Source organism: Argiope bruennichi, chromosome X2 (assembly GCF_947563725.1).
Source record: "Argiope bruennichi chromosome X2, qqArgBrue1.1, whole genome shotgun sequence".
Taxonomy (NCBI): Eukaryota; Metazoa; Arthropoda; class Arachnida; order Araneae; family Araneidae; genus Argiope; species Argiope bruennichi.
Genome location: NC_079163.1, coordinates 24369669 through 24391376, shown reverse-complemented (window position 1 = coordinate 24391376; position 21708 = coordinate 24369669). Strand labels below are relative to the sequence as shown.

General features: G+C 27.2%; 1 protein-coding gene across 1 annotated transcript; it reads left to right on the top strand.

The window, feature by feature from the left end:
- The first annotated feature begins 1991 nt into the window (after positions 1-1991).
- Positions 1992-21554, top strand: LOC129960850 (glutamate-gated chloride channel-like). Its single transcript, XM_056074545.1, has 9 exons — positions 1992-2159; positions 3026-3134; positions 6286-6386; positions 10229-10296; positions 12182-12399; positions 13356-13438; positions 14253-14393; positions 17748-18136; positions 20158-21554. The coding sequence occupies exons 2-9, from the start codon at positions 3067-3069 to the stop codon at positions 20329-20331; spliced, it is 1242 nt and encodes a 413-aa protein (XP_055930520.1). The 5' UTR covers positions 1992-2159; positions 3026-3066; the 3' UTR covers positions 20332-21554.
- Positions 21555-21708: the final 154 nt, after the last annotated feature.

The following is a 21708-nucleotide window of genomic DNA, read 5'->3' as shown; positions in this document are numbered from 1 at the left end:
GGCAATTGCAATACAACATTTAATAGAGGAAAGTTAATCCCAATAAAACGGAGCAGTCGTATGTTTACGAAAAAATGATGACGTGTGAGGAAATATTGTTTTGTGAACTGAAATATGAAAAAAATGAATCCATTATTGCAGTGTAGCAAGCATTTCACTTAATTTGAGAAAAGGACTTCTTAATCATCAACAGATTTACACTTGATGCAAAAAATTCGCTGAAAGGGGTACTATATGCCCTGGACAAAATACTGGTCATCATCGTACGTCAGGTGTAAATATTGAGAGTATTTGAACTACTTCCGAGCATAGTCCATTCTGTAGAGTACATAAAATATATAACAAGTACATACCACCTATGCCTGTTATTTCTCGAGATATGCGAAATCAAATTCTTATAACAGCAAGTCCAATAACAAGGACTATTTGCTTCATGTGTGGCAAAAAATGAACCACCGCTTAGATGTTTTCGTATTGCGAATGGAATCATGTTAAACGCTTTGAAATTTTGAAATTTCTTCTACCCAGCTATGGATTGTATGTGCCTGTATCTATTGTTCTTTATTAGAAATAAATATTTTAAATCTGATCCTTCTTTTTGAATAACCCCGTATTTATAAAAGTCAGGCATCCTGATGTAACTGAATTTATCACCAAAATGGAAATAAATAAATCGCTCGCATCTGTATTTATGTATCTTTTCTAGGTTTAACTAGAAAATAGAATAAAAAAGATAATTCATGGCTATGGATTCAGTATCTTCAATATTTGTTTCACCTAGAATTTGCTAAGAATATTTGACACAATAAAACTTCAGACTGCCATGACACTAAAAGACTGCAATGTGACACTTGAAAACTGCAATGTCTGGCATATTGGCTTTACAAGAAATATCAATGCCAGTCTAAATATCTTTCAAAAATCAAAAAATAAAATAGTAGCTAAGAAAACTTATGTCAAGACTTGTCTAAAATGTAATTTTCATGTTAAATATCATGTAATTTTCATGTCAAGATTTGTCTAAAATGGCGTAAATTTATGAAGCATTAGTTTTTGATAAAGTTATATTTATTATTTAAAAACATTTGTAGTACATTTATTTCGAAGTTAAATAGATTGATAATACTTCAAAAATCTAATAGTCTTACTTTTATGTTGAATTCTGCTGGAACAATGAATGTTTTTCTGAATATTACAACAAATGTAAACCATTTAGAATTTTTATTTATTTTTACATCTTAACGATATTTTAAATTCACAACCTACTCTTTAAATAAAACTAAACAATGCTCTCAGCAAACTTAACCCTAATTAATTATAATAGTCTCTGTTTATGATTAAGATATTAATTTCGTTTCCTTATTATAGGCTATAGAAAAAATTTAACTTAAGTGACTAATCAATGCGTTTTCAAAAACTATTAGTAAAGAAATTTAATGATCTACAACAACGCTTTATTATTTTCTGAAACCTTTAGATAGTCACTTGGATTCGAGACATATTAAAATGGTATTCATTGGTTTCGCAACTGCCAGACTAGTTAATGAGAATATGAAACTATAGGCAAGCTTCAAATTAATTTAAATTTATGGCTTCCCCCCAAAAAAACGCTGAAGATCTTATTTTTAAAGTTGGCTCTAATTAAATCAGAGCTGTAAACAAATCAGTTTTCATTAAAATATGTCGTTCTCTTAAGAATTATGAAATTAATTCAATAAAATTGTCATCATTTATCGATGACCTCATCAAGACGAAGTTCAAAACAGAAGCGTAATGCAGTTGGCGGCTCTTATGTGAAATTGTGTTTTTTATCTTTCTTTTTCTTTTTTAAATTTATCTGTTGACTGGAAGATGTGACAAATATTGGCTTTACAGAAGAAAAAGATGGCCTCTGACCTTTTTTGATCCTGTATTGACAGAATAACTTCGCACGTCAGCTTGCTTCTTTTCACAGTTTTGAAATTGAGAACCCAAGGTCCTTTGCTGTAAGTTTGTTGATTGCTCTATTACCATGAAAGCAGTCGGTTGAAAAGGATGCTAGTAAGCGATATTTAGAGAGCGACAAATATATTTCTATGTTCTTTATAAAAAGGCGTTGCCAGGCACAAGGTTCAAGAATTGTATAGTTGGCAAGAATATACAAGAATTTTAGAAACAAGGTGAGCATGTTTTTATGATATATTACAATAAAAAATCTGAATTCTTTTTTAAAATTCTTTGTAGAAAATTTTAATTGGATAACTTTGAACATCTGATCCTAAAGTAAAAAAGAAAAGGATTGTTCTTAAAGAAATGTTCTTATTTTAACTGAAAATGTTTATAATATTTTATGCTGTTCTTTATGCTTTATAAACTGTAAATTAAAAAACAGCAGGCTAAAAGAATTAATGATTTGATATATAAAATTTATTTTCTCTACTTTAGAAAGTTAAAATTAAGCTCTTACTCTCAAGAGCGAGATATCTAAAAAAACTTATAATTTTCTTTTTTAAGCAACTTAATATGTTTCAAAAAAGGAGAGTATCTTATTTAATGATGGTAAAGTGAATTGGATTTTGAATCATAAAATTTCTGTTGATTTTATCAGAATTTTTAAACTGTAGAAATCTTCTATGTCTGTTTAACTGTAGTAGCATATTTTGGAATAATATGCTTTCATTTTAACATGAGCAAAATTTAATAAATCACAATTAAAACGATTATATTTCGCACTTATAATATTTCTGTACAATTCATCGAAATTTTGGTATTCTTGCTTAACATCGTTTGAGAAGTATTAATTTTTACTGCACATACATCTGCATAATTTTATATTTTAACGTTATACGCTTAATGAAAAAATATTCCTAACCAGAAGCTCTGTATATTCGTAGATTTTAATGTTTTATATTGGAATTTTGCGTTATATAGCGTTGCATTTCTTTTTATATAAAATTTATTTATTAACAACGTATTTGATTCTTGCTGTTCCTTAGTAATCGTACTTAAATAATTATGACACTTGACAAATATTATTTTCTTTCAGATATCATTTTTATTCGGTACTGGTTGCTTTAAGGAATAATTATGACTCGGCAGTTTTATGCATGTATAATTGCAGCTCTTCTTTGTCTCGCTGCTTCCGATTCCAATCCGTAAGTACATTTACATTTTACTGAACCATTTTGCGAAAAATACAGCACATTTTTCAGAGAAATAGACGACATATTGGTCGCTAAAAATCTATTCTAGTTATGTCTTTTATGCAGTAAATTTGATTCAAAGTTGAGTTCACTCAGTAACCAACAATTTTAATGGAAAGTAACATTGTCTAAATGATCATGATTGAAAGTAATATTGTCTAAATGATTCCATAAATGATCATGTAACAATTCCTTATTCTGTAGCAATAATTTTACCGCAACTGTTGGTTGAATACTATTTAAAACAACAAGACAATTTCTTTACCTTTTCTTATTTTCTATTACTGGCAAAGCAGCCCTTGTAATTCTGTATTATGCATCATAAGATTTAAACTGACATTTAATTTAACCATGTTTCGTACTTCTGGCAGAAATTTGAAATGCTTTAATTTCATGTCACTGCACTAGAAACTAGTGTGATATATGTTCTAGTATATGAAACTGAATATTTCACATTTGAAACTAGACTACATATTAAAGCCTTTTACATTTAAAATGAAAATTTACATGTTAAACTAAAATTTATCTGAGAATTCCTTTAGCAGCTTCTCATTACATAATATATAGCATGTTATATATCATTATCCTGTTTTTTAAAGGCATTCAGTAATAAAACAAAAGGTGCAGCTAATTGTTTGACTTTAGTCCTTCTAAGGCTATATTGTTTGAAGCTAGGTATTCAATACAAAGAAACCCGTAATAATTTCCTTCTGATTTCGAAATACTTTAATCCGTTAGACCCGCCTTTTTCATGATTAAAAATTTAATTTCCATGTAAAAATGGTTCTTTCTGAAATAATCTATGTAAAAGTAGAATTTATTTAAACTGTAAGGAATGAAGTCTGATCTCCAGGATCAATACGCCCATTAGAGCCGAAAGAATTAAAATGCATGCACAGATGCAATTCCTACTGCCGAAAGAGCTCTTCATATTGATGCTCACTGAAAAATGCTTTCACATATGGAGTTAACAGTGTTTTATAAAATAGCAATTGTTTGCATATTCTGGGATATTGCGAAATCTTGTTAAATTATTATATTCTCCTCACTCTGCACAGATTTGATTCTTAGCCACTGGGATTATGTTTCCACAAACTTTATAGCGCGTAGTACTTAGAATGGTATATTTTGAATCAATAACCGCTTTACAAAAATTTCGAAGAAACTTTCTGAAATGATATCCGCCATATTAATCCCGTAAATTGATTAAATGAAAACGTTCGATCACACCGTTTTACTCTTTATGATGTAGCCATATCTGACTACTTAAGGACTTTTATCCAGTTGTTCATATATCTAAAATATAATTTTAAATAAAATTAGCCAGGCATTTAATTTGAAAATGATTTATGAAAAATATAAAATACATTCCCGTAAAAGAGAGATATGGTCTTCGACAAGAAACAAACCTGTTCATAAATCGTAATTATCCTTTAGAATATTGAAATGTAATGCAATAAAAAAGTTTATTGATGTGTGTTGATTGTTTATAAAATTCTTTTTTTTTTCTATCTATCCATAAATAAGCAAATTGGTTTTTAATCTTAAAATAATGTCTTCCAAATGATCATCTTGAAACTATCCTGAAGTTTGCTAGTGAGGTTCCAAATAACGCTTTGAATCATTACTGAGGTATTCACATGAATTTTGTTGTCAAGCAACTTTGTTGTTTTGTTATTTCTAATATCTTTAAAACAAGTAAATAGAATGAAATCGTAAACGAAAAGATTCTAGAATGTTCCTACAAAATGTCGTCATCGTATGAAATATCATGTTATTCACTGCTGGCGTAGGATTGGATTGGATTGTGGGATTTAATGGCGCAAGAGCCATATCTGATTATACTGCGCCAGCTGCTGGTGTTGGAATAAAAAATTTTTGGAATCGTTCATACTGTCAAATTACTAGATATTTTCGGATTTACAGAAAGAAAATAAATGCTTCCTGACAAATGTAGTGAACTATCTTTAATGTCACTTGATAAAAATAATACTGCTGAACTTCAGAGATTGTGAGACAACTTAAAATATCATTCACTTAAACCATACTTTTGTAAAGATTCAAAAGTTCATATAAAGCTTGTTTCTCAGAAATGAGAGGCGCGTGCACAGAATATCTGCAGTTTTGGTGCGAGACCAAAACTTGAATGATGTCTTACAGCCATTTTACCTATAAACTTACTGAATGCATTTCATTTACAGGAAATTTTAATAAAAATTATTTCTCAGTTCATATTACAGAGTTTCATATCTTCAGATATGAGATCTTTGCCCCGAATTTTTTAATATAAAAAAAATAGTACAGAAGTTCAGGTGATTTAAAATCTTCCCTTTCATGTTTAAATATGTTGATTACAAATGTGATGAAATTACATTTAAGTTTATTTTGAATTTAGATATAATCTAGCAGTGGGAGAGAAACGAGCTTATATTAAAAAAGAAAATTTCATCTTAATCTTTAAAGGAATGTTTAAAAATATTAGCATATCAGTCGAAACATCGAGGATAAAAAAGGCATGTGAAAATTACATGAAATCTACTACTGAAAGAGGAAATGCAATCAAAAGATTCCTATAAGCGAAACAATGAAGCGCACAATTAAAACTAAAACCGATGAGCTTAAATATTGAACTAGTTTTTATTATTTATATTTTAAAAATACACTCTATTTTAATCTCTGTACTCTATTTTTTAGGGTACTAAATATTTCTCGATTTAACATTTAAAGCCTTTTTTATATTACGTAACGATTATCTGCGTTTTTTGTGATTGTAAGTTAAAGAGAAAAAATACTACAGAGAATTTATGACATTATAAAAATTTTTAAAATGTCAAACAACATAAAATATATCAAAGTATGTTCGGACGACGGCTTTAAATCTGTGAATGTGGAATACCTGGGAGTAAAAGTGAATCCATTTTGGGAAAACATAACTAAATCATTTATAAATAACTGAAGATAATCATTTTACATTAAGTCACAATATGAAGAACAAAGGAAGTTAACAATCTTTGTTGTAAATTATTTGTCGGAATCTATCAAATCTCTTTATTATTTAGTTTACCTCTTCACATATTCGCTAAAAATATTATAAATCTTTTAGACTACCCATGACAGAAAATGCTGTAATTCAGGAGTATTTCTCACAACTTAAAATATTGGGTTATAATAGAGAAGTAATGCCTGAAGGAAATCATGGATATGGTGAGTACTTTTTTTTGATAGTCACTTAATTTTATAATAACTTTTAGATTTTACTGTGACTGTCTTGTATTATACTCTTATATTTGAGTATTACTTGTTCTATCTTTATTTATCAAGTTACAAAAATAAAAGTTATAATTAACTACACAAAACAGTTATATTTAGAACTGGAGGAAAAAAACGCCTAAATAGTTTTTCAAAAATAACTAATTACGTCTGAACAATGCAACCCTTAATTTTTTTAAAATTAGCTATGAACTGACTTGATTTTGCGTTACATGTTTGCAAGAAAAGTCTTTTTTCCCCCTTACTTTTCCAAATTATACCGTTGGAATATTAGATTATAAAGTCATTTTTGGTAATCTGAAACTATTTTTGTATGAAATTATATTTCGAGTAATTTTACTGAAGCAGAATTTCAGATTTAATCAATTAGAAAAATAAAATTCTTTTGCATTTCTTATACTCACTGCAAAATGATGTGGAAAAGCGAATTATGTTACAGTTCATTCACCTTCAAACTTTTTACAAGGTCGTTAATGCTACCCTCTAAACAAGAGTTCTATTCATCATCAGTTCCGTTCACAGGCTTATCAATCTGAACTCATCCGCCTTATGAGAAATGTTTTTGTTCCATAATAGGCCTGTTGACCCAGTCTTTCAACTACTTTATCAAATATTAGATTTCATCGCACCAGGAAACTTCAGAGACAAAAAAGGAATTAAAACTCATATATCCGAGATCAAAAGCAAATTTCGACACTGTAGATAAAAAATAATATATAATGTATCGTCATGTTGATATTTAATGAACAAAGATTGTGTTCCTAAATTTTAAAAATATTTAGCATATCAAATCATAAAGAATTCTGAGGCACTTATACAGAATAAGAATTAAATAAATAATTCAAATTGTATTTGATGTATATTAATATATATGAAAACATTAACTTCACGGATTGTTCAAAAAACACTTATCTAACTTTATTTCGCTTTATCTAACTTTATACTTTAAATCTTTATATCTAACTTTATTTCGCTTTAAATAGTTAATTCAAAATGCTTTATATCCTTAAATACTTGAATGAAAACTTTAAAAAAAATGCATTGTTAAATTTCAATGCATTCTTCAGGCAAATTGAATAAATAGAATTTGAAAAAGTGGAAATGCTATTAACAATGTTAACAAAAGAAGAAATACGTAAAAATAACTACTTATTTTCTGCGTCTTCTTTAACGTTTTGAGTAATATCATTGATATTTAATTTGTAATAAAATTATTCGTATTATTTATTTTTCACATTATTTTCTCACTTATAATTATTAGTAAAGATTTCTGATTATTATGTTAAATAATATGTGACGAATAATACGGGTAAATTTTTACTCACTTTAGATGGTTTTAGAACTATTAATAAATAATAATTGGTATTGGTAAATTGGTAATGCATTTATAATATCAATATTTTCGTGATTTTATTCATTCTTATTGTATAACTGTTGATAATAAAACTGGTTAGGGTACATTAATATAATGAATCCTGAATTGTTTCATACGTGAGAAGATAATAGTTTTTTTAAAAGCAGGTTTAGTATTTTAGTAAAAAAACACTATTTAAACACTAACGATTAGTAAAATAAAACACTAATGACGTAAATATTTCTTTTCCACTTGTAAGAATTTCACCAGCAGTTAAGCAGTGAACCTTTTTTGTTATATTTTGAGACTAAATTTATTGAAGTATTCTTTAATCATCTGGGCACAATGTCTTTCTAGTCTTCATCTTTTTATCGATTAAAAATTATTTATACTGAAATAAATTTTTTATCGCATATGAAAAGAATGAAAAGACAACAGAAAGGAAAGTTTTTGTTTCATAATATATTTTTATTTTGTATAAATTATAAATTAAATTTGATAATAGATAATATAAATCATTTTTGAATATAACATGAAGTTTCTTTCATTTGTAATTAAAAATGTAATTTTATAATTTAAATTATATTATTATTTATTATAAATGTATTATTTAAAAAGTATAATAAATAAAACTGCTATTGAGATTAGTTTGACTCTAAAATTATAATATCATTAGGAAAAATGTCATTGCATCCGGTTTTTTATGCATCATCAGAAAAAGAAAAAAAATCCACTTGCAAAAATGCATCTATTATCGCAATCCTAATCGGACAAAGTTGACCATTACATGCTGCCATCTATTGAAACAACTCGACATGAAAATTTCCCAAACTTTGCCATTATCCGCATATTTTGCAAGTGAAATGCTAAAAAAATTCTCACAATAAAATAGAATAGTTAAACTGATCTTCGTTTTTTTGCCATCAAGAGGCACTAGAAATAGTTTTTTAATTTCACAATATAAGCATTTATCTATACGTTTACCTTCTGCATCGCAAAATGCTCTCACATTTTTTTCTAAGGTAAGCAAACGCGTGTTTTATATTAAATCTCAGCACAAAATATTTTCGTCGCTTTTCTTTCGTAAATTTCTTTCAAAATATAAAAAAAGAAATCTTATTTTTTTTAACCCTCTCTCGTTCTCTCTATTAAACTAAGGAATTATATTATCTTACGTTTGCCTTTATTCAGAAAAAGATACTATTTAAACGGTAAATAATTTATTATAAATCTTATATCCTGAGCCAATATCAACTACTTTTAATAGCAAAATTCAATCACAACAGTTTTTAATACGTAATTGCTGAAAATATATCTCTTAGAACTACACTTAATGGCAAGAAAGTAATTTCAAAAGTCAGACATGCTTTGACTCTTTTTGATAAAAAAGATGTCACTGAATATTAAAATTATGGCACTGATTAAGAATTAAAGTTTATATAACATCATCAACAACCCACGCAATCAGTGGTTTAGCGAATTCGAAAAGTCATTTTATTCTGTAATATTTATAAAGGCTGAAATGAAGGAGCGGAACAGAATTATTAGAATCACATCGAAAAAAATTACACAAACCTTTATAAAATATTTCTATCTTTTGATGACCAGAAAAATAATATAAACAACTGAAGAAGAAAAAATTTTTTTTTCTCCTTTAAATGCTGACAACCACACTGATTGCGAGAAGCTTCTTTCTATATTAAGAATTTGCTGAGCTGATCATCCGAGAAGACATATTAAAAATCATGTCAATATTAAACTAGAAAATATAGAGAAATTTTACCGTTACTAACTTGCTAAGGAAGTACAATTATAATAAATCTCGATGAAATTAATAAATCTTTTGATTGTGCTTAGTATATCCACTCTATTCATTTATAAACATCTTGAGTAGTTATGGGGCAGCTGTGTGGCTTTTTTAAGTTAAGCATAACTACAAGTTAAGCATAAACCACCTGTTGCGCAAAATATTCCACATAACCCAATATTAAAGAAGGGACTCCAATCGGAGAGCACAAAATGGCTGCCGATTATCTTATATAATCCTCCTCATGTAAACTAGCGCCATCTATTGTATGATGCGAAATAACAATGTATTATTATGCAAATAAAGTCTTAAGAGCCGTGTTAGTAAAATATGGTACCAAAAAAATGCATATAATATACCTCGTGGGTTTTTTTTCTTCTTTTTTTGCTTAATTTCGTAATTTAACCAAAATTTCTCGGGCACCCTACATAAGGGGAAAAAAACCCACGAAACAAAATATAATCATTTAATAATTATTAATTTTTTAATGTTTACCTGAAAATTTTTATTTCAGTTCAAATTCATTTGAATAATTTATTTAGATTTATGAAAAAAATTCTTTGCTGTGGATCGATAAGTTAATTTTTCTAATAAGTTAATGTTTACTTCACACAGGATCGCCAGTTGTAGTTCTTTGCACAATGTATTTACTAGACATTTCCGAAGTAAATGATTTAAGCATGGTAAGCTCCCTGCATTTTTTCCTTTAAAATAGTTTTTTTTTCTATTTAAATTATGTTAGATCATTATAAGAGTGTCACTAGTAATATAGAATAATGTTCTTAAGACAGTGGTGTAGTTATCATCTTTAGATTATTTCACCGAATTACTCGAAATAAGATAGATTCACTCAGTTAAGCCTTTTAAATTCTTGTAAGGAGAATGACAAATATTAATTACGGTATAAAAAAAGAAAACGATTTATTTTTCTAATGCGAAAAGATATGACAATAATAATTTGGATTAAAACAGGAAACCTGAAAAAGCGAAGATTTCATTTAAAAAATTATGCTTTCATTTATGTGAATGAGGAGATTATTTATTGAGGTAGTGAACATTAATTATGGTATAAAAAAAAGAAAACGATTTATTTTTCTTATGCGAAAAGATATGACAGTAATAATTTGGATTTAAACTGGAAACCTGAAAAAGCGAAGATTTCATTTAAAAAATTATGCTTTCATTTATGTGAATGAGGAGATTATTTATTGAGGTAGTGAACATTAATTATGGCATAAAAAAAGAAAACGATTTATTTTTCTTATGCGAAAAGATATGACAGTAATAATTTGGATTTAAACTGGAAACCTGAAAAAGCGAAGATTTCATTTAAAAAATTATGCTTTCATTTATGTGAATAAAGAGATTATTTATTGAGGTAGTGAGCATTAATTATAGTATAAAAATAGAAAACGATTTATTTTTCTAATGCGAAAGGATATGTCAATACCGATTTGGATTTTAAATGGAAACCTGAAGAAGCGAAGATTTCATTTAAAAAAAATAATCCTTTCATTTATGTAAATGAGGAGGTTATTTATTGAGGTAGTGAATATTTTTTTAAATAATCTTTGTTAGGTTGTCATATTTATAAAATGTTAAAACTAAGCACTTTAAATTATATCAAATATAATAAATAATAAAATCAAAAATAATAATTAAATAAATAAATAATAAGTAAATAATATAGAATTTTTTTAAAAATGTGTGCTTGCTAATATACAAATAACAGAATAAAGAATGAATGTTTGTTTAAATGAATTATAAAAATTAGTTTATGTACACTTATTTCACTTATTATCTGATTCAAAAGTAAATGAATTTTACATTACTAGAAATCGATGCCAAACGCATGTTTCCAAGGACATTTAGTGATTAAATTTGTTTTAAATTTTGAAGATGGAGTACATACTTTATTGCCTAATCTATAGTTTTTTTTATAAAAGAATTGCTCTCGTGCATACATTTTATCTTATTACTTAAATTTTATTTTTGTTCAGAAAAATAAATTAATATTAGTACTTCGTCTTTTTTCCTTTTTCTTTCTTTGATTTAAACAAAAATATCATGATTCTTAGACTTATGAAATTTTTATATCAGAATTTTTCCGAGTACCTTTTAGCACAAAATGCCGAACAACATTGTTACGATATCTTCATGATATTTTTCTGCCCTTAGAATATCGAGTGATGTTGTGGATATATCGCACAATATACCGTATTAGTAAGAGAAGCATATATTTGAATCTGAAAAAAAATCATTTGAATAAACAATAAAAAAAGTATTTCAGTAGTTAATTTCAAAAACTATGATGTTTTTAATATATTAAATTTTAATTTCAAATGAATTACGAAATCAGAAGACTGCGCAAACAGAATGCGAGAAATATTTGGACAGATTTCAAAACATCAACAAAACTGCATTGCTGTTTGGGTGTTAGCCATTATATACTGAGAGTGACTTAAAATCTGAGATTCCCTCTTAAACCATAATATGTTTCAAATTTTCAGTGCTAAACGTATGCTTAATTTAAACTGTTTTTCTAATTTCCTTCATTTTACTTTCTAGGATTACAGAGCAATGTTATACTTCCGTCAGTCATGGAACGATTCACGGTTGGCTTATCCTGATCTAGACATTCATTCAATTGTTTTGAATGATCCGAGGTATATTTGGACTCCTGATTTATTCTTTGTTCAAGAGAAAGAAGGCATTCATCACAATTTAATCGTACCGAATGCTTTTATTAAAATCAGCCCAGAAGGGGAAGTTTTATACAGCGTAAGGTGAGTTAACCATTACATTTCACTTGACAGAAATGAAAACTAACCTGTTAGTTAGAAACAACCCAAAATTACGCTTATATTAGTAAGATGGTGAAATAAAAACCTACTTTAGTATAAAAGAGTTTCAATGATTAGCCAATGTTTAGCTTTGTATTATGAAAACAGGTAGCTCTTTTAAAATAATTGTATTTATATTAGACTTTCACTTAAAATAAATGCAAAGCATTTACAATAAGTAAACATTTAGGTTATTGATTAATTAGTCTTGAGGATTTCAACAATATTAATTGTCTTATCTTTCAGCATAGACTTATCACAGTTCTTACCACACGATGGCGCTGTTGTCCCTGACAGTACACGAGAATTTATCCTTGTTGTAAAGCTCGCGCATTTATCATACCGTTTTTTAGATAGTTTAGTTTTGAGCATTATCCTTGAAATATAAGAAAAATGATAATTTGTTTTATATCGGTTGCAGCTGCTATTTTATCAATAGAGTCATTTCATGCTGACCTGATGCATATCAAATGTGATGCGCTAATAAAATTTTGCTAAAGATAAAATGACATGTTGCATCTCGATGCTTAGGTGATGCTTTATGCATTTATGTTTGTCATGTGACTATGATGTATCCACACATATATTCACATAACCTTAGTATATGCATGTATGTAGACTCCGTTGCATCATTGTCCGTTCACAATGATGAAATTTCTCCTCTGGAATATTGATTGTTTATGCAAATTCTGGTTGAAGTCACATTTTAAAGTATTTATAGCTATTCTTATTCTCAATACAATACCTAATTATAAAGATAATATGCACATACTTCAGATTCTATGTAAGCGGGTCTTATTACAATTTTTTGCCATCTTTTTATAGAAAAAAGTAAACATGATCTTAAAATAATTAATTAAATATGGATGCTTGTGTTTATAGAATGACTTTATTTTCAGACTGAGCATAACTTTCAGCTGCCCTATGGATTTCAGAAAATATCCTCATGACATTCAGAAATGCACTTTCAGTGTCGAAAGCTGTGAGTAAATGTTCGCTAAAATATTTTCATTTATTTGGTTTATTAAGCAAATTATTTTGTCCAAATGTTTTGACTTTAAATTGCATTTTATACTTGAATATTGAAGAATTTGATGCATCTTTTTTAGCTTTATAACTGAACATAATTTATGCTTTTTATTTTTTTCTAAAAAAACATATGCGAACATTCATTAATGGGATTTCAGGTTTGCTTCTGTGGAACACAAAAATTAATAGATATTGTAGGATTTGTATAAAATATTTGAATGATCGTATCTCAGTGTAATATTACTTTAACAATTAACAGCAAGAAATTCGGCATTTTTCAGTTTTATTTAAACATAAAGCAATTGAATGAAAGAGGATAATTCATTTTATTTTTAAATGCGCACTTTTGGAAATAAAATTACAATCAGATTCATTTCATTTCAATCACTAACACCACTGCTTTCAATCGGAAGTAAATTTCAACACAATTATTTAATCATGTTTAGAGGAAAAATCATTCATTATTCTCTGAAATCATAAATTTTACAACCGAAGTTGTTTAAATAATTCTTTCAACATAAAAACGCATAAGCAATATCTTGTATAATATTTAGTTCGCTAAATTAAATTCAACTTTTTAAAAATATTTAGTTCGTTAAATTAAATGTAACATGTTAAACAATCCGTAACAAATATTACGGTGATCTTGAATTTAGTAAGTCTTTTTACTACTATCATCGAATATTTTATGATTTTCTTTCAAATTTTCTAGGCATTCACACATTTATATTTATATTAGGGTGAATATTTTCTTTTCTTCTTGACAGATGGCCGTTCACGTGATAAGTTAGCACTTATGTGGGATTTTAGAAAACCGCATCCTGTATCATTCAATAAGAATATCAGCACTTTTTCGTTTCAGCTCAAAGCAGTGAATGAAAGTATTAAGCACGAAACTTTTAACTTTGGTAAGTATTAAATCATGATGAAAAATATCTTATTTTAAACTACACATATTTATTGTCTTTGTTAAATTTTAATGCATTAATCTGTAATTAATTTGAGAATCAAAGGCATTCATGTGATTGGTACATATCTTTATATGAAGGGGAACGAATAGGCATATATGGCATGAAAACGAGTGAATTACTGCTTTTTCAAAATAATTGAGTCCAGCTACATAATGCTTGCTGGTATAACAAGTTATAAATATATCTGTTTCTTAAAATAAGAATATTGTTTACTGTGTTTAATGAAATACATCTCATTTATAAAACACATATGATTCGCTTGCTGAAAGATAGACATAAGTATGCAAATAAAATTAAGGAAAATATATTTAAATTTGAAAGCGTTATAATTGTTTTTTACCCGCTGTGACAATGCATGGCAATTCTTTTAACAAAAAAAATTATTTCCAATGCGTTCATTATTTTTTTCCCTTATCTTTTATTTCCACTGTGATTCCTTTCATTTAAATAACCTGAATATATGTAAAGACAATATTAATTAATGTGAAGATTACGAAATCCCTTTTATTCTATGAAACTTGCATAGATTATGTTGAATATAAATTATAGAGAATTTTGTCAAGATCATGCAGAAAACTGACTAATAGGAAAAGTCCCTTCTATTTAATTAAAAACCATATGATTACTTAAGAGAACTTTAGTCAAAATTGAAATGGACGTGTAAAGAACTAAAGACGAGACAAAAATCAATATTTCAACTTGTGCAAATCTAACATACAAAAAAGAAATAGTGCGAGAACTATGGTACATTTTAGAAATTCAAGAACTGATGATCAATATGATAGCACCAAATCATCTTTAGGAGTTTAACTTAAGTAAATTGTAGTACATAAAGGTCCATATAGTAAATTAATACTTAAGTAATAGTAAAGAGAGATAATCATATATAATATTTAAAGATTTATCAATATCAAGCATATTTTCTGTAGGATGCTTGTGCTCGTAACTTGAAATAAAAATTTTTCCTAAAGGAAGGTGAAATATTAAAGTCTGAATGAGCTAGATACAACGTTGGATGTTGATTTTTCACTCAATTTATTAAACGATAACACGCAATAATATGAAACTTTTAATCGAAACACATGGATACTGTTTGATTCGCAGATATATTTGCTAGGTTTTAATAATCAGGAAGGAGGCCGTAGTAAATTACGCCTTTCCAATCCCACCAAATGGACAAAAGAACTTTTTTGGGGTGTAATCCTAGCTTTGCGACAGTTGAAGGCCTATTGTTCTTACATCAAGTGCGTTTTCTATGCACATTTTCCTATAACATTAAAATTTCGTCTCCAGTGACAAGCCTCTTTCAAACGCGATGAGAAAGAAACTTTTGGGACACTCTAATAAAATAAATGGTCACAATATTTTTCTAAAATGTACAAATCGTGAAAAATTGAGGAAGAACAATTATCAACACAAACTAATTATTCTATATTACCTAATCTTGTTTATTAAGAGTAATTAGATATACAAGTAAAAATGATAAATTAATTAGTAATTACATTTACTATAAAAAAGAAGTAAGAGTTAAAAAATTCCTGCAAGAGGGGAAATTTTTTTAATACAGGGAAATTGCATACGGGATGTTGACTCAGTTTTAGGGGATCCCAAGGTTTCGCCTTTTTCTCTTTGTTTTGCTTTCTTGTTTTCTCTCTTTCAAAAATTAAACAGGAAAAAGATGTTTTTTTATATACTTTTGTAAAAACCAAAAACTTGTCTAGACGATTGAGTTCTATCAAAAGCATTCTTAACTTTCAACAATTATTTTATATTTTTCATTAAATTTAAAATTTATATATAAGAACAAAATAAAAATTCATCCTGAATTACATTTTAATAAGAAAGTAATTGAATAAAGGAAAGAAAAAAAATTAAACTTAGAAAATAACAGAACAAAAAAATTATTTTTGATTTTTGTGAAGTAAAAGTTTGTGAATAAAATAATGAAATGCATGCGTCATTTAATCAGTCATAAATTATCACATTCAATTAATCATTTATTCTCATTACCACATTAGTCTAAGGCTCCTAAACGTTCAAGAGCAATAGTAAAAGCTTTGATAAGAGCATTCGAACATTTTCATTATCTTCAGGATGATTATAAAGAAAAATCGGCGTATAAGTGGTTTTTAGAACAGCGGAAGCTTTTTTGTTACATATAGAGGTTTTGACTTTGAAAGCATCATTCCCATAATTCCGTTTTTACTTTCTTTTCAATTAAAAATTTTTAGTACTATTTACAGCGTTTCAATATTTATTTCAATTCAGGTTTGTAGATCAGCTAAAACTCATTTTATGTTTGTATGACACAATTTCTACTATAAGATTTCATGCAGCTCTATCTTTTGTTTTCTTTAGAAGAGTTGATTTTAAGAAAAACATAAATCAAAAGAAATTCACTGTACATTGCATGAGATCGCTACATGCTTTTTCCTACGCTTCTAATGTAATTTCAAAGACTAAAACCTTTTTTATTATTACGTCCATTCTATGCCTTCTACTTGCGTCTACTATTATGTTTCTCAAAATAAAGGAGATTTGTACGTGATTGCTATTTTACTTCTACTTCAATCCGCTCTTTCAGAATAACATTTTAAAAACCTCTATCGACAAACATGAAAGAATCTAAAATGTACTTTACATTTCAAATTATACACAAATTTCAATTATTCTGTTCACTGATACTTACTGACTACCAGTTTACGAGCGACTTTTCTGTACATGATAGTAATTATAAAAAAAAATGTGATAAGCATCAATTAACATAAAGTATTTAAAATATAATAGTGAGAACGCCTTTGTAATGATTTTAGTTATTTTCAAAGTTGGGGAAAAATGTTACAATTTCTGTCACGACCCTGTAGATGACATACTTAATATAACTGAAAAAGTAATAATAATTTGAATTATTGGAAATGACGTGGTTAGCAAGCCAAAGAGTTTTACATTCGCTGAAAGACTAGAACATAAAATTATTTAGATACATTATTATTAGTTTTTCTCAATGTTATAAATGTTTCTAAATCTATCATTTTGGGATGATTCTACTAAAACTCAGGTATGAAACTACTATATAAACAATTAATGAATAAACATTAAAATATTTCAGTTTGAAATTTTCTTTTATTTTAAATACAAAATCATTTATTCCGTTTCTAAACTTTTATCGAACTATTTACCCACTGTTAAGCCTTAAAAGTGCAAAAAAATAGTCACCCCAGTTTATGGATGAAATATTTAAAGAATCAGTTTTATACCATTCAATCCGTTATAATCAGTTTTATTTCACAGGTGAATACACATGTCTTGAAGTGTCCATAGAGCTCGAGCGAAAGATCGGATTTTATATGATTCAATTGTACATTCCCTTCCTGCTTTTGGTTGTACTTTCCTGGTTGTCCTTTTGGATACCATCTAAGATGATAGCTCTTAGACTACCTTTGCTGCTGGTAGTTTTGTATCTTATGGTAAACATAGGATCAGGAATTAGCGAGAGAATTCCTCCAGTTTCCTACACTAAAGGAAGTGATGTCTGGATAGCTGTATGTGAATCTTTGGTTTTCTCCAGTTTCCTTGAATCTATTCTTGTTCATATTATTTCCCGTAACAAAGAAAAACTTGAAAAGAAAATGCGCAAGAAGGATCCCGAGGCTCAACGAGTTCTAGAACCGGAAGAAAAGGTACTTTATGATTCTGTTTTTTATTTTTCTTGCACTTATATTTTTATGTTTCAGCGTTTTTATCAAGTTTTGAATATAGAGATATTTAAGCTATTTTTGAAAAATATCTGATTTTATAGCATAAATCTTTAACACATAGATCCTTTATATTCTGCAAATATATTAATCTAAACAATGCTTATTTACTATTTGATTATGTTGAAAATTTTTTAAATACTGTTAATTCCATTCAAGATCTAATAAAAATAATTTTAATAACAACAGATAATTAAAATGCACTTTTATTAATGTGCTAGAAAGTTGTTATTTTTTATTTTAAATGATTTTGTGTTTTATTCTTTAATTTATAACTCATAGAAATAAATAATTTTAATAACTATATATATTATGAAATCTTGAAGTTAATTTTTCCTCACTTTGATGCCAGATGGCGCCACTAGTATTCAGTTAAAATTCAATTAAATCATTTGATCAACTAAGCTATGAAACTACTCAAATACTGTATTATCATTGAAAGTACAGAACTATATAAAATTTCAAAACTCTAGCCTTTTGGAAAGGATCGACAAATAAATTAAATATCTCTGTACTTCTCAATATAAAACAAATGAAAATGTATAAAAATTAATAATTAATGCTAATTTTTATTCATTATATATGTTCTTAGGGAATTTGGATTGTGCTATGACAATATGTTAGAAATACATACGGTTTATAATAACATTTTTGATTATTGACGAAACTATTATGGAAAATTTCTATAACCATTGAGTTACTAAATACAACGTTTTGAATATAATAATGATCTGATATTTTGAGATAATTGCCTAGAAATCTGTTTAAAAGTATATATTAAAATGCGTGATAAAATTTAGAGTTGAGACAGTTTCTTTTATCTTCTGTAAATTAAAAAAAAAAAAAATCTTTGTCTGATACTGGAATAATAACAGCAATAAATTGTTTGCTTATGATTTATGAATGAAGAAAATTATAAATCAGAAAAATTGTCTTAAAATAGTGCAAACGCTTTACAATATGTATGTTTAAAATTTAGAGTTCGAAGAATTATAAATTCAAAAAATCTATTTACAAATTATCGACTAATTATTAGCTTATAAATTGAATGAGTACATATCAGTATATTTTAATGAATAATTAAACAATGGCGGAAAAATTCTTTAATTTTATTGAAATCTGAAGTAGTGGTATTTTTAAGTAATTTTTTCACTGAAAAGAGCCAAAAATCAAATGTTAGAAGTTTAGTCATCTTCAGCAGTTTAATAAAGCTACCTATACTCTAAACAGAAATCATGAACTGTACTATCCTAGAAAATTTAGATCTGCAAACACTTACATTAAACAAAATTTAAAAATTGAAAAGAGCCAGAATCAAATAGAATGATCAAATAACTTCTGTCAAACTATTCGAAAACGAACTTTTTGCTTAGTCAAAATGAATAAGTTTTTCTTTCCAGAATTGCATGATTTATTATTATTATTTTTGTTAAGAATCATTTACATTTTTTCATTGATAGCAGTTGCACAACACCCATTCATTTATAAATTGTTTCATTCTTGGTATAGTTAAGAAAAAAACCTCGGTTGCTTGAGATTATGTGATTTCTTTAAAGCAATAAGCTATGCCTAATACATTTATATCAATTGATAATTTTTATAACAAAAATATATATAAGAAATTAGAACTTTTAATCTCATGTAGGGTTGAAATCTAATAAATGATTATCAAATAGAATGCAATGAATGATATATACTTTTATATATATTAGATTATATCTTTTTCTTACATAAGTTAATCAATTTTTTATGACAAAATTATGAAATATTTTTCCTTAGATTTAGATTTTATTATTTTATTCATTATTTACTAAAGCATTTTTGTAAAACTATGATTTATATATTTTAAAAGCTTAATCATATTTATAAGATTTTTAAACATATTTTATTCTTTAGTATCATATACATTTTAACGAAATTCTAATTAACTTTTCCTCAATTTTCAGATGAATCCAGTTAATAATGATTCATCGAATGGTGCTGTTAACATAGTTGCAAGCCGTTTAAAAAGGGAAGCTCGTCTTTCAAAACTGATTGACAAGATATCTGCTCTTTTATTTCCTTGTTTATTTATAGTTTTCAACTTTGTATATTGGTTGTTTTATTGTACCGGACATTAAAATATTAATATATATTTAATAAAAACTGGTGTGTAAATAAACAAAGTAATATAGCATGAGTGGCATCATATTTAGTAGACCAAAAAATTCCAGCTACGCTATGAGGATATATTTATCAGCATGCTATAAAATAGATAGTTGTCTCTAAAGTTCAGATAGGATCATTCACATTTCCTGTCGAAGTTTCCTAGAATTATTTGACACTGTAATTAATCATCTTTAATAAAGTCGAGCTTACCGTAAGATTATTGGCAGTGATCGTGGAGTCCTTAATGAGATTAATAAGCGTTAGTGAAATAATATGTATTCTTCTTAAATTTAAGCTGAGTTTATGCGTAATTTTAAGGAAGGGGCAACAAATTACTTCTTGGGGAGTGTAGGAGACATAGTTCGTAAAACTCATGTTTATGGAGAACAACTCAAACTAAATAATGATAATTCAAATATTTACCTTATTTTTACTCTATATAATTGATCATCATGAAAAGTTTTGTATCTAACCCTTGAAAATCTTATGTTGAATGTCTTATGAAAAGATGTATCTAGTTTTTCCTCGATGAGTTAGTATTGCAAACTGATTTACTGGTTTTTGCAGTAACTTATGATGATATCTGTTACAAAGCGAATTAATACTGAGAATTAATTTTTTTTCTCCTTATTACTATCTATTACGATAGTCCATTTTCGATAGTAAATATGATATCAATAATTGTAATGAAACACATTTATAAAAGTAGTTTTTGTCGAATAGTTTCATTCCAGTAAAACAATGGTTCAAGCTGAACAGAATATTTTTGTCAAATATATTTTCAAGGTGAACAAGCATAATAAATAATTCTACTTTTGTATTGATTATTTTATTTTTGGTTTGCCATTTTCTTTTTGTTTATCAAAGTATTCTTTCCAAATAAATAATGATTATTTATGTTTGCTTTTTGCATGCTTTTTAGTTCGTAGAAAATACCAATTTTCTTGCATATGCAACATGTGTAACTCGTGTTCAATTTTTAAGTCTTAACTCTGCACATAATAAAACTCTACATACTCTCTGCGTATTCTAATTCACTATACATTCGACCTTATTTCAAATATTATTATAAAACTAAAGTGAGAATCAACCTGTTTCCTTTATTGTATGCTTGTATATATGGGTATATTTTTATTGAATGCATAAATAGTTTTTCGATCTGATATTTATATGCTACATTATAATTTAACAAATTTTCTGTACGTTTTATAATAAAAATAAACTCTTTTTTTTTAAAAGATGCTTGACATTTTCTCTTTTTGTAGTTTTTAAAATTTATTATGAAAGCATGATGGTTTCACAAATAATGCGGTTTCCCTTATCAAAATAAATTATCATTACGCTTGAAA

Excerpts from the sequence above, each read along its gene's own strand:
- LOC129960850 (XM_056074545.1), top strand. The coding sequence starts at position 3,067 with ATGACTCGGCAGTTTTATGCATGTATAATTGCAGCTCTTCTTTGTCTC. Across the intron at positions 3,135-6,285 it reads GCTGCTTCCGATTCCAATCC|ACTACCCATGACAGAAAATG; the intron begins GTAAGTACATTT and ends TAAATCTTTTAG. Across the intron at positions 6,387-10,228 it reads TGAAGGAAATCATGGATATG|GATCGCCAGTTGTAGTTCTT; the intron begins GTGAGTACTTTT and ends TACTTCACACAG.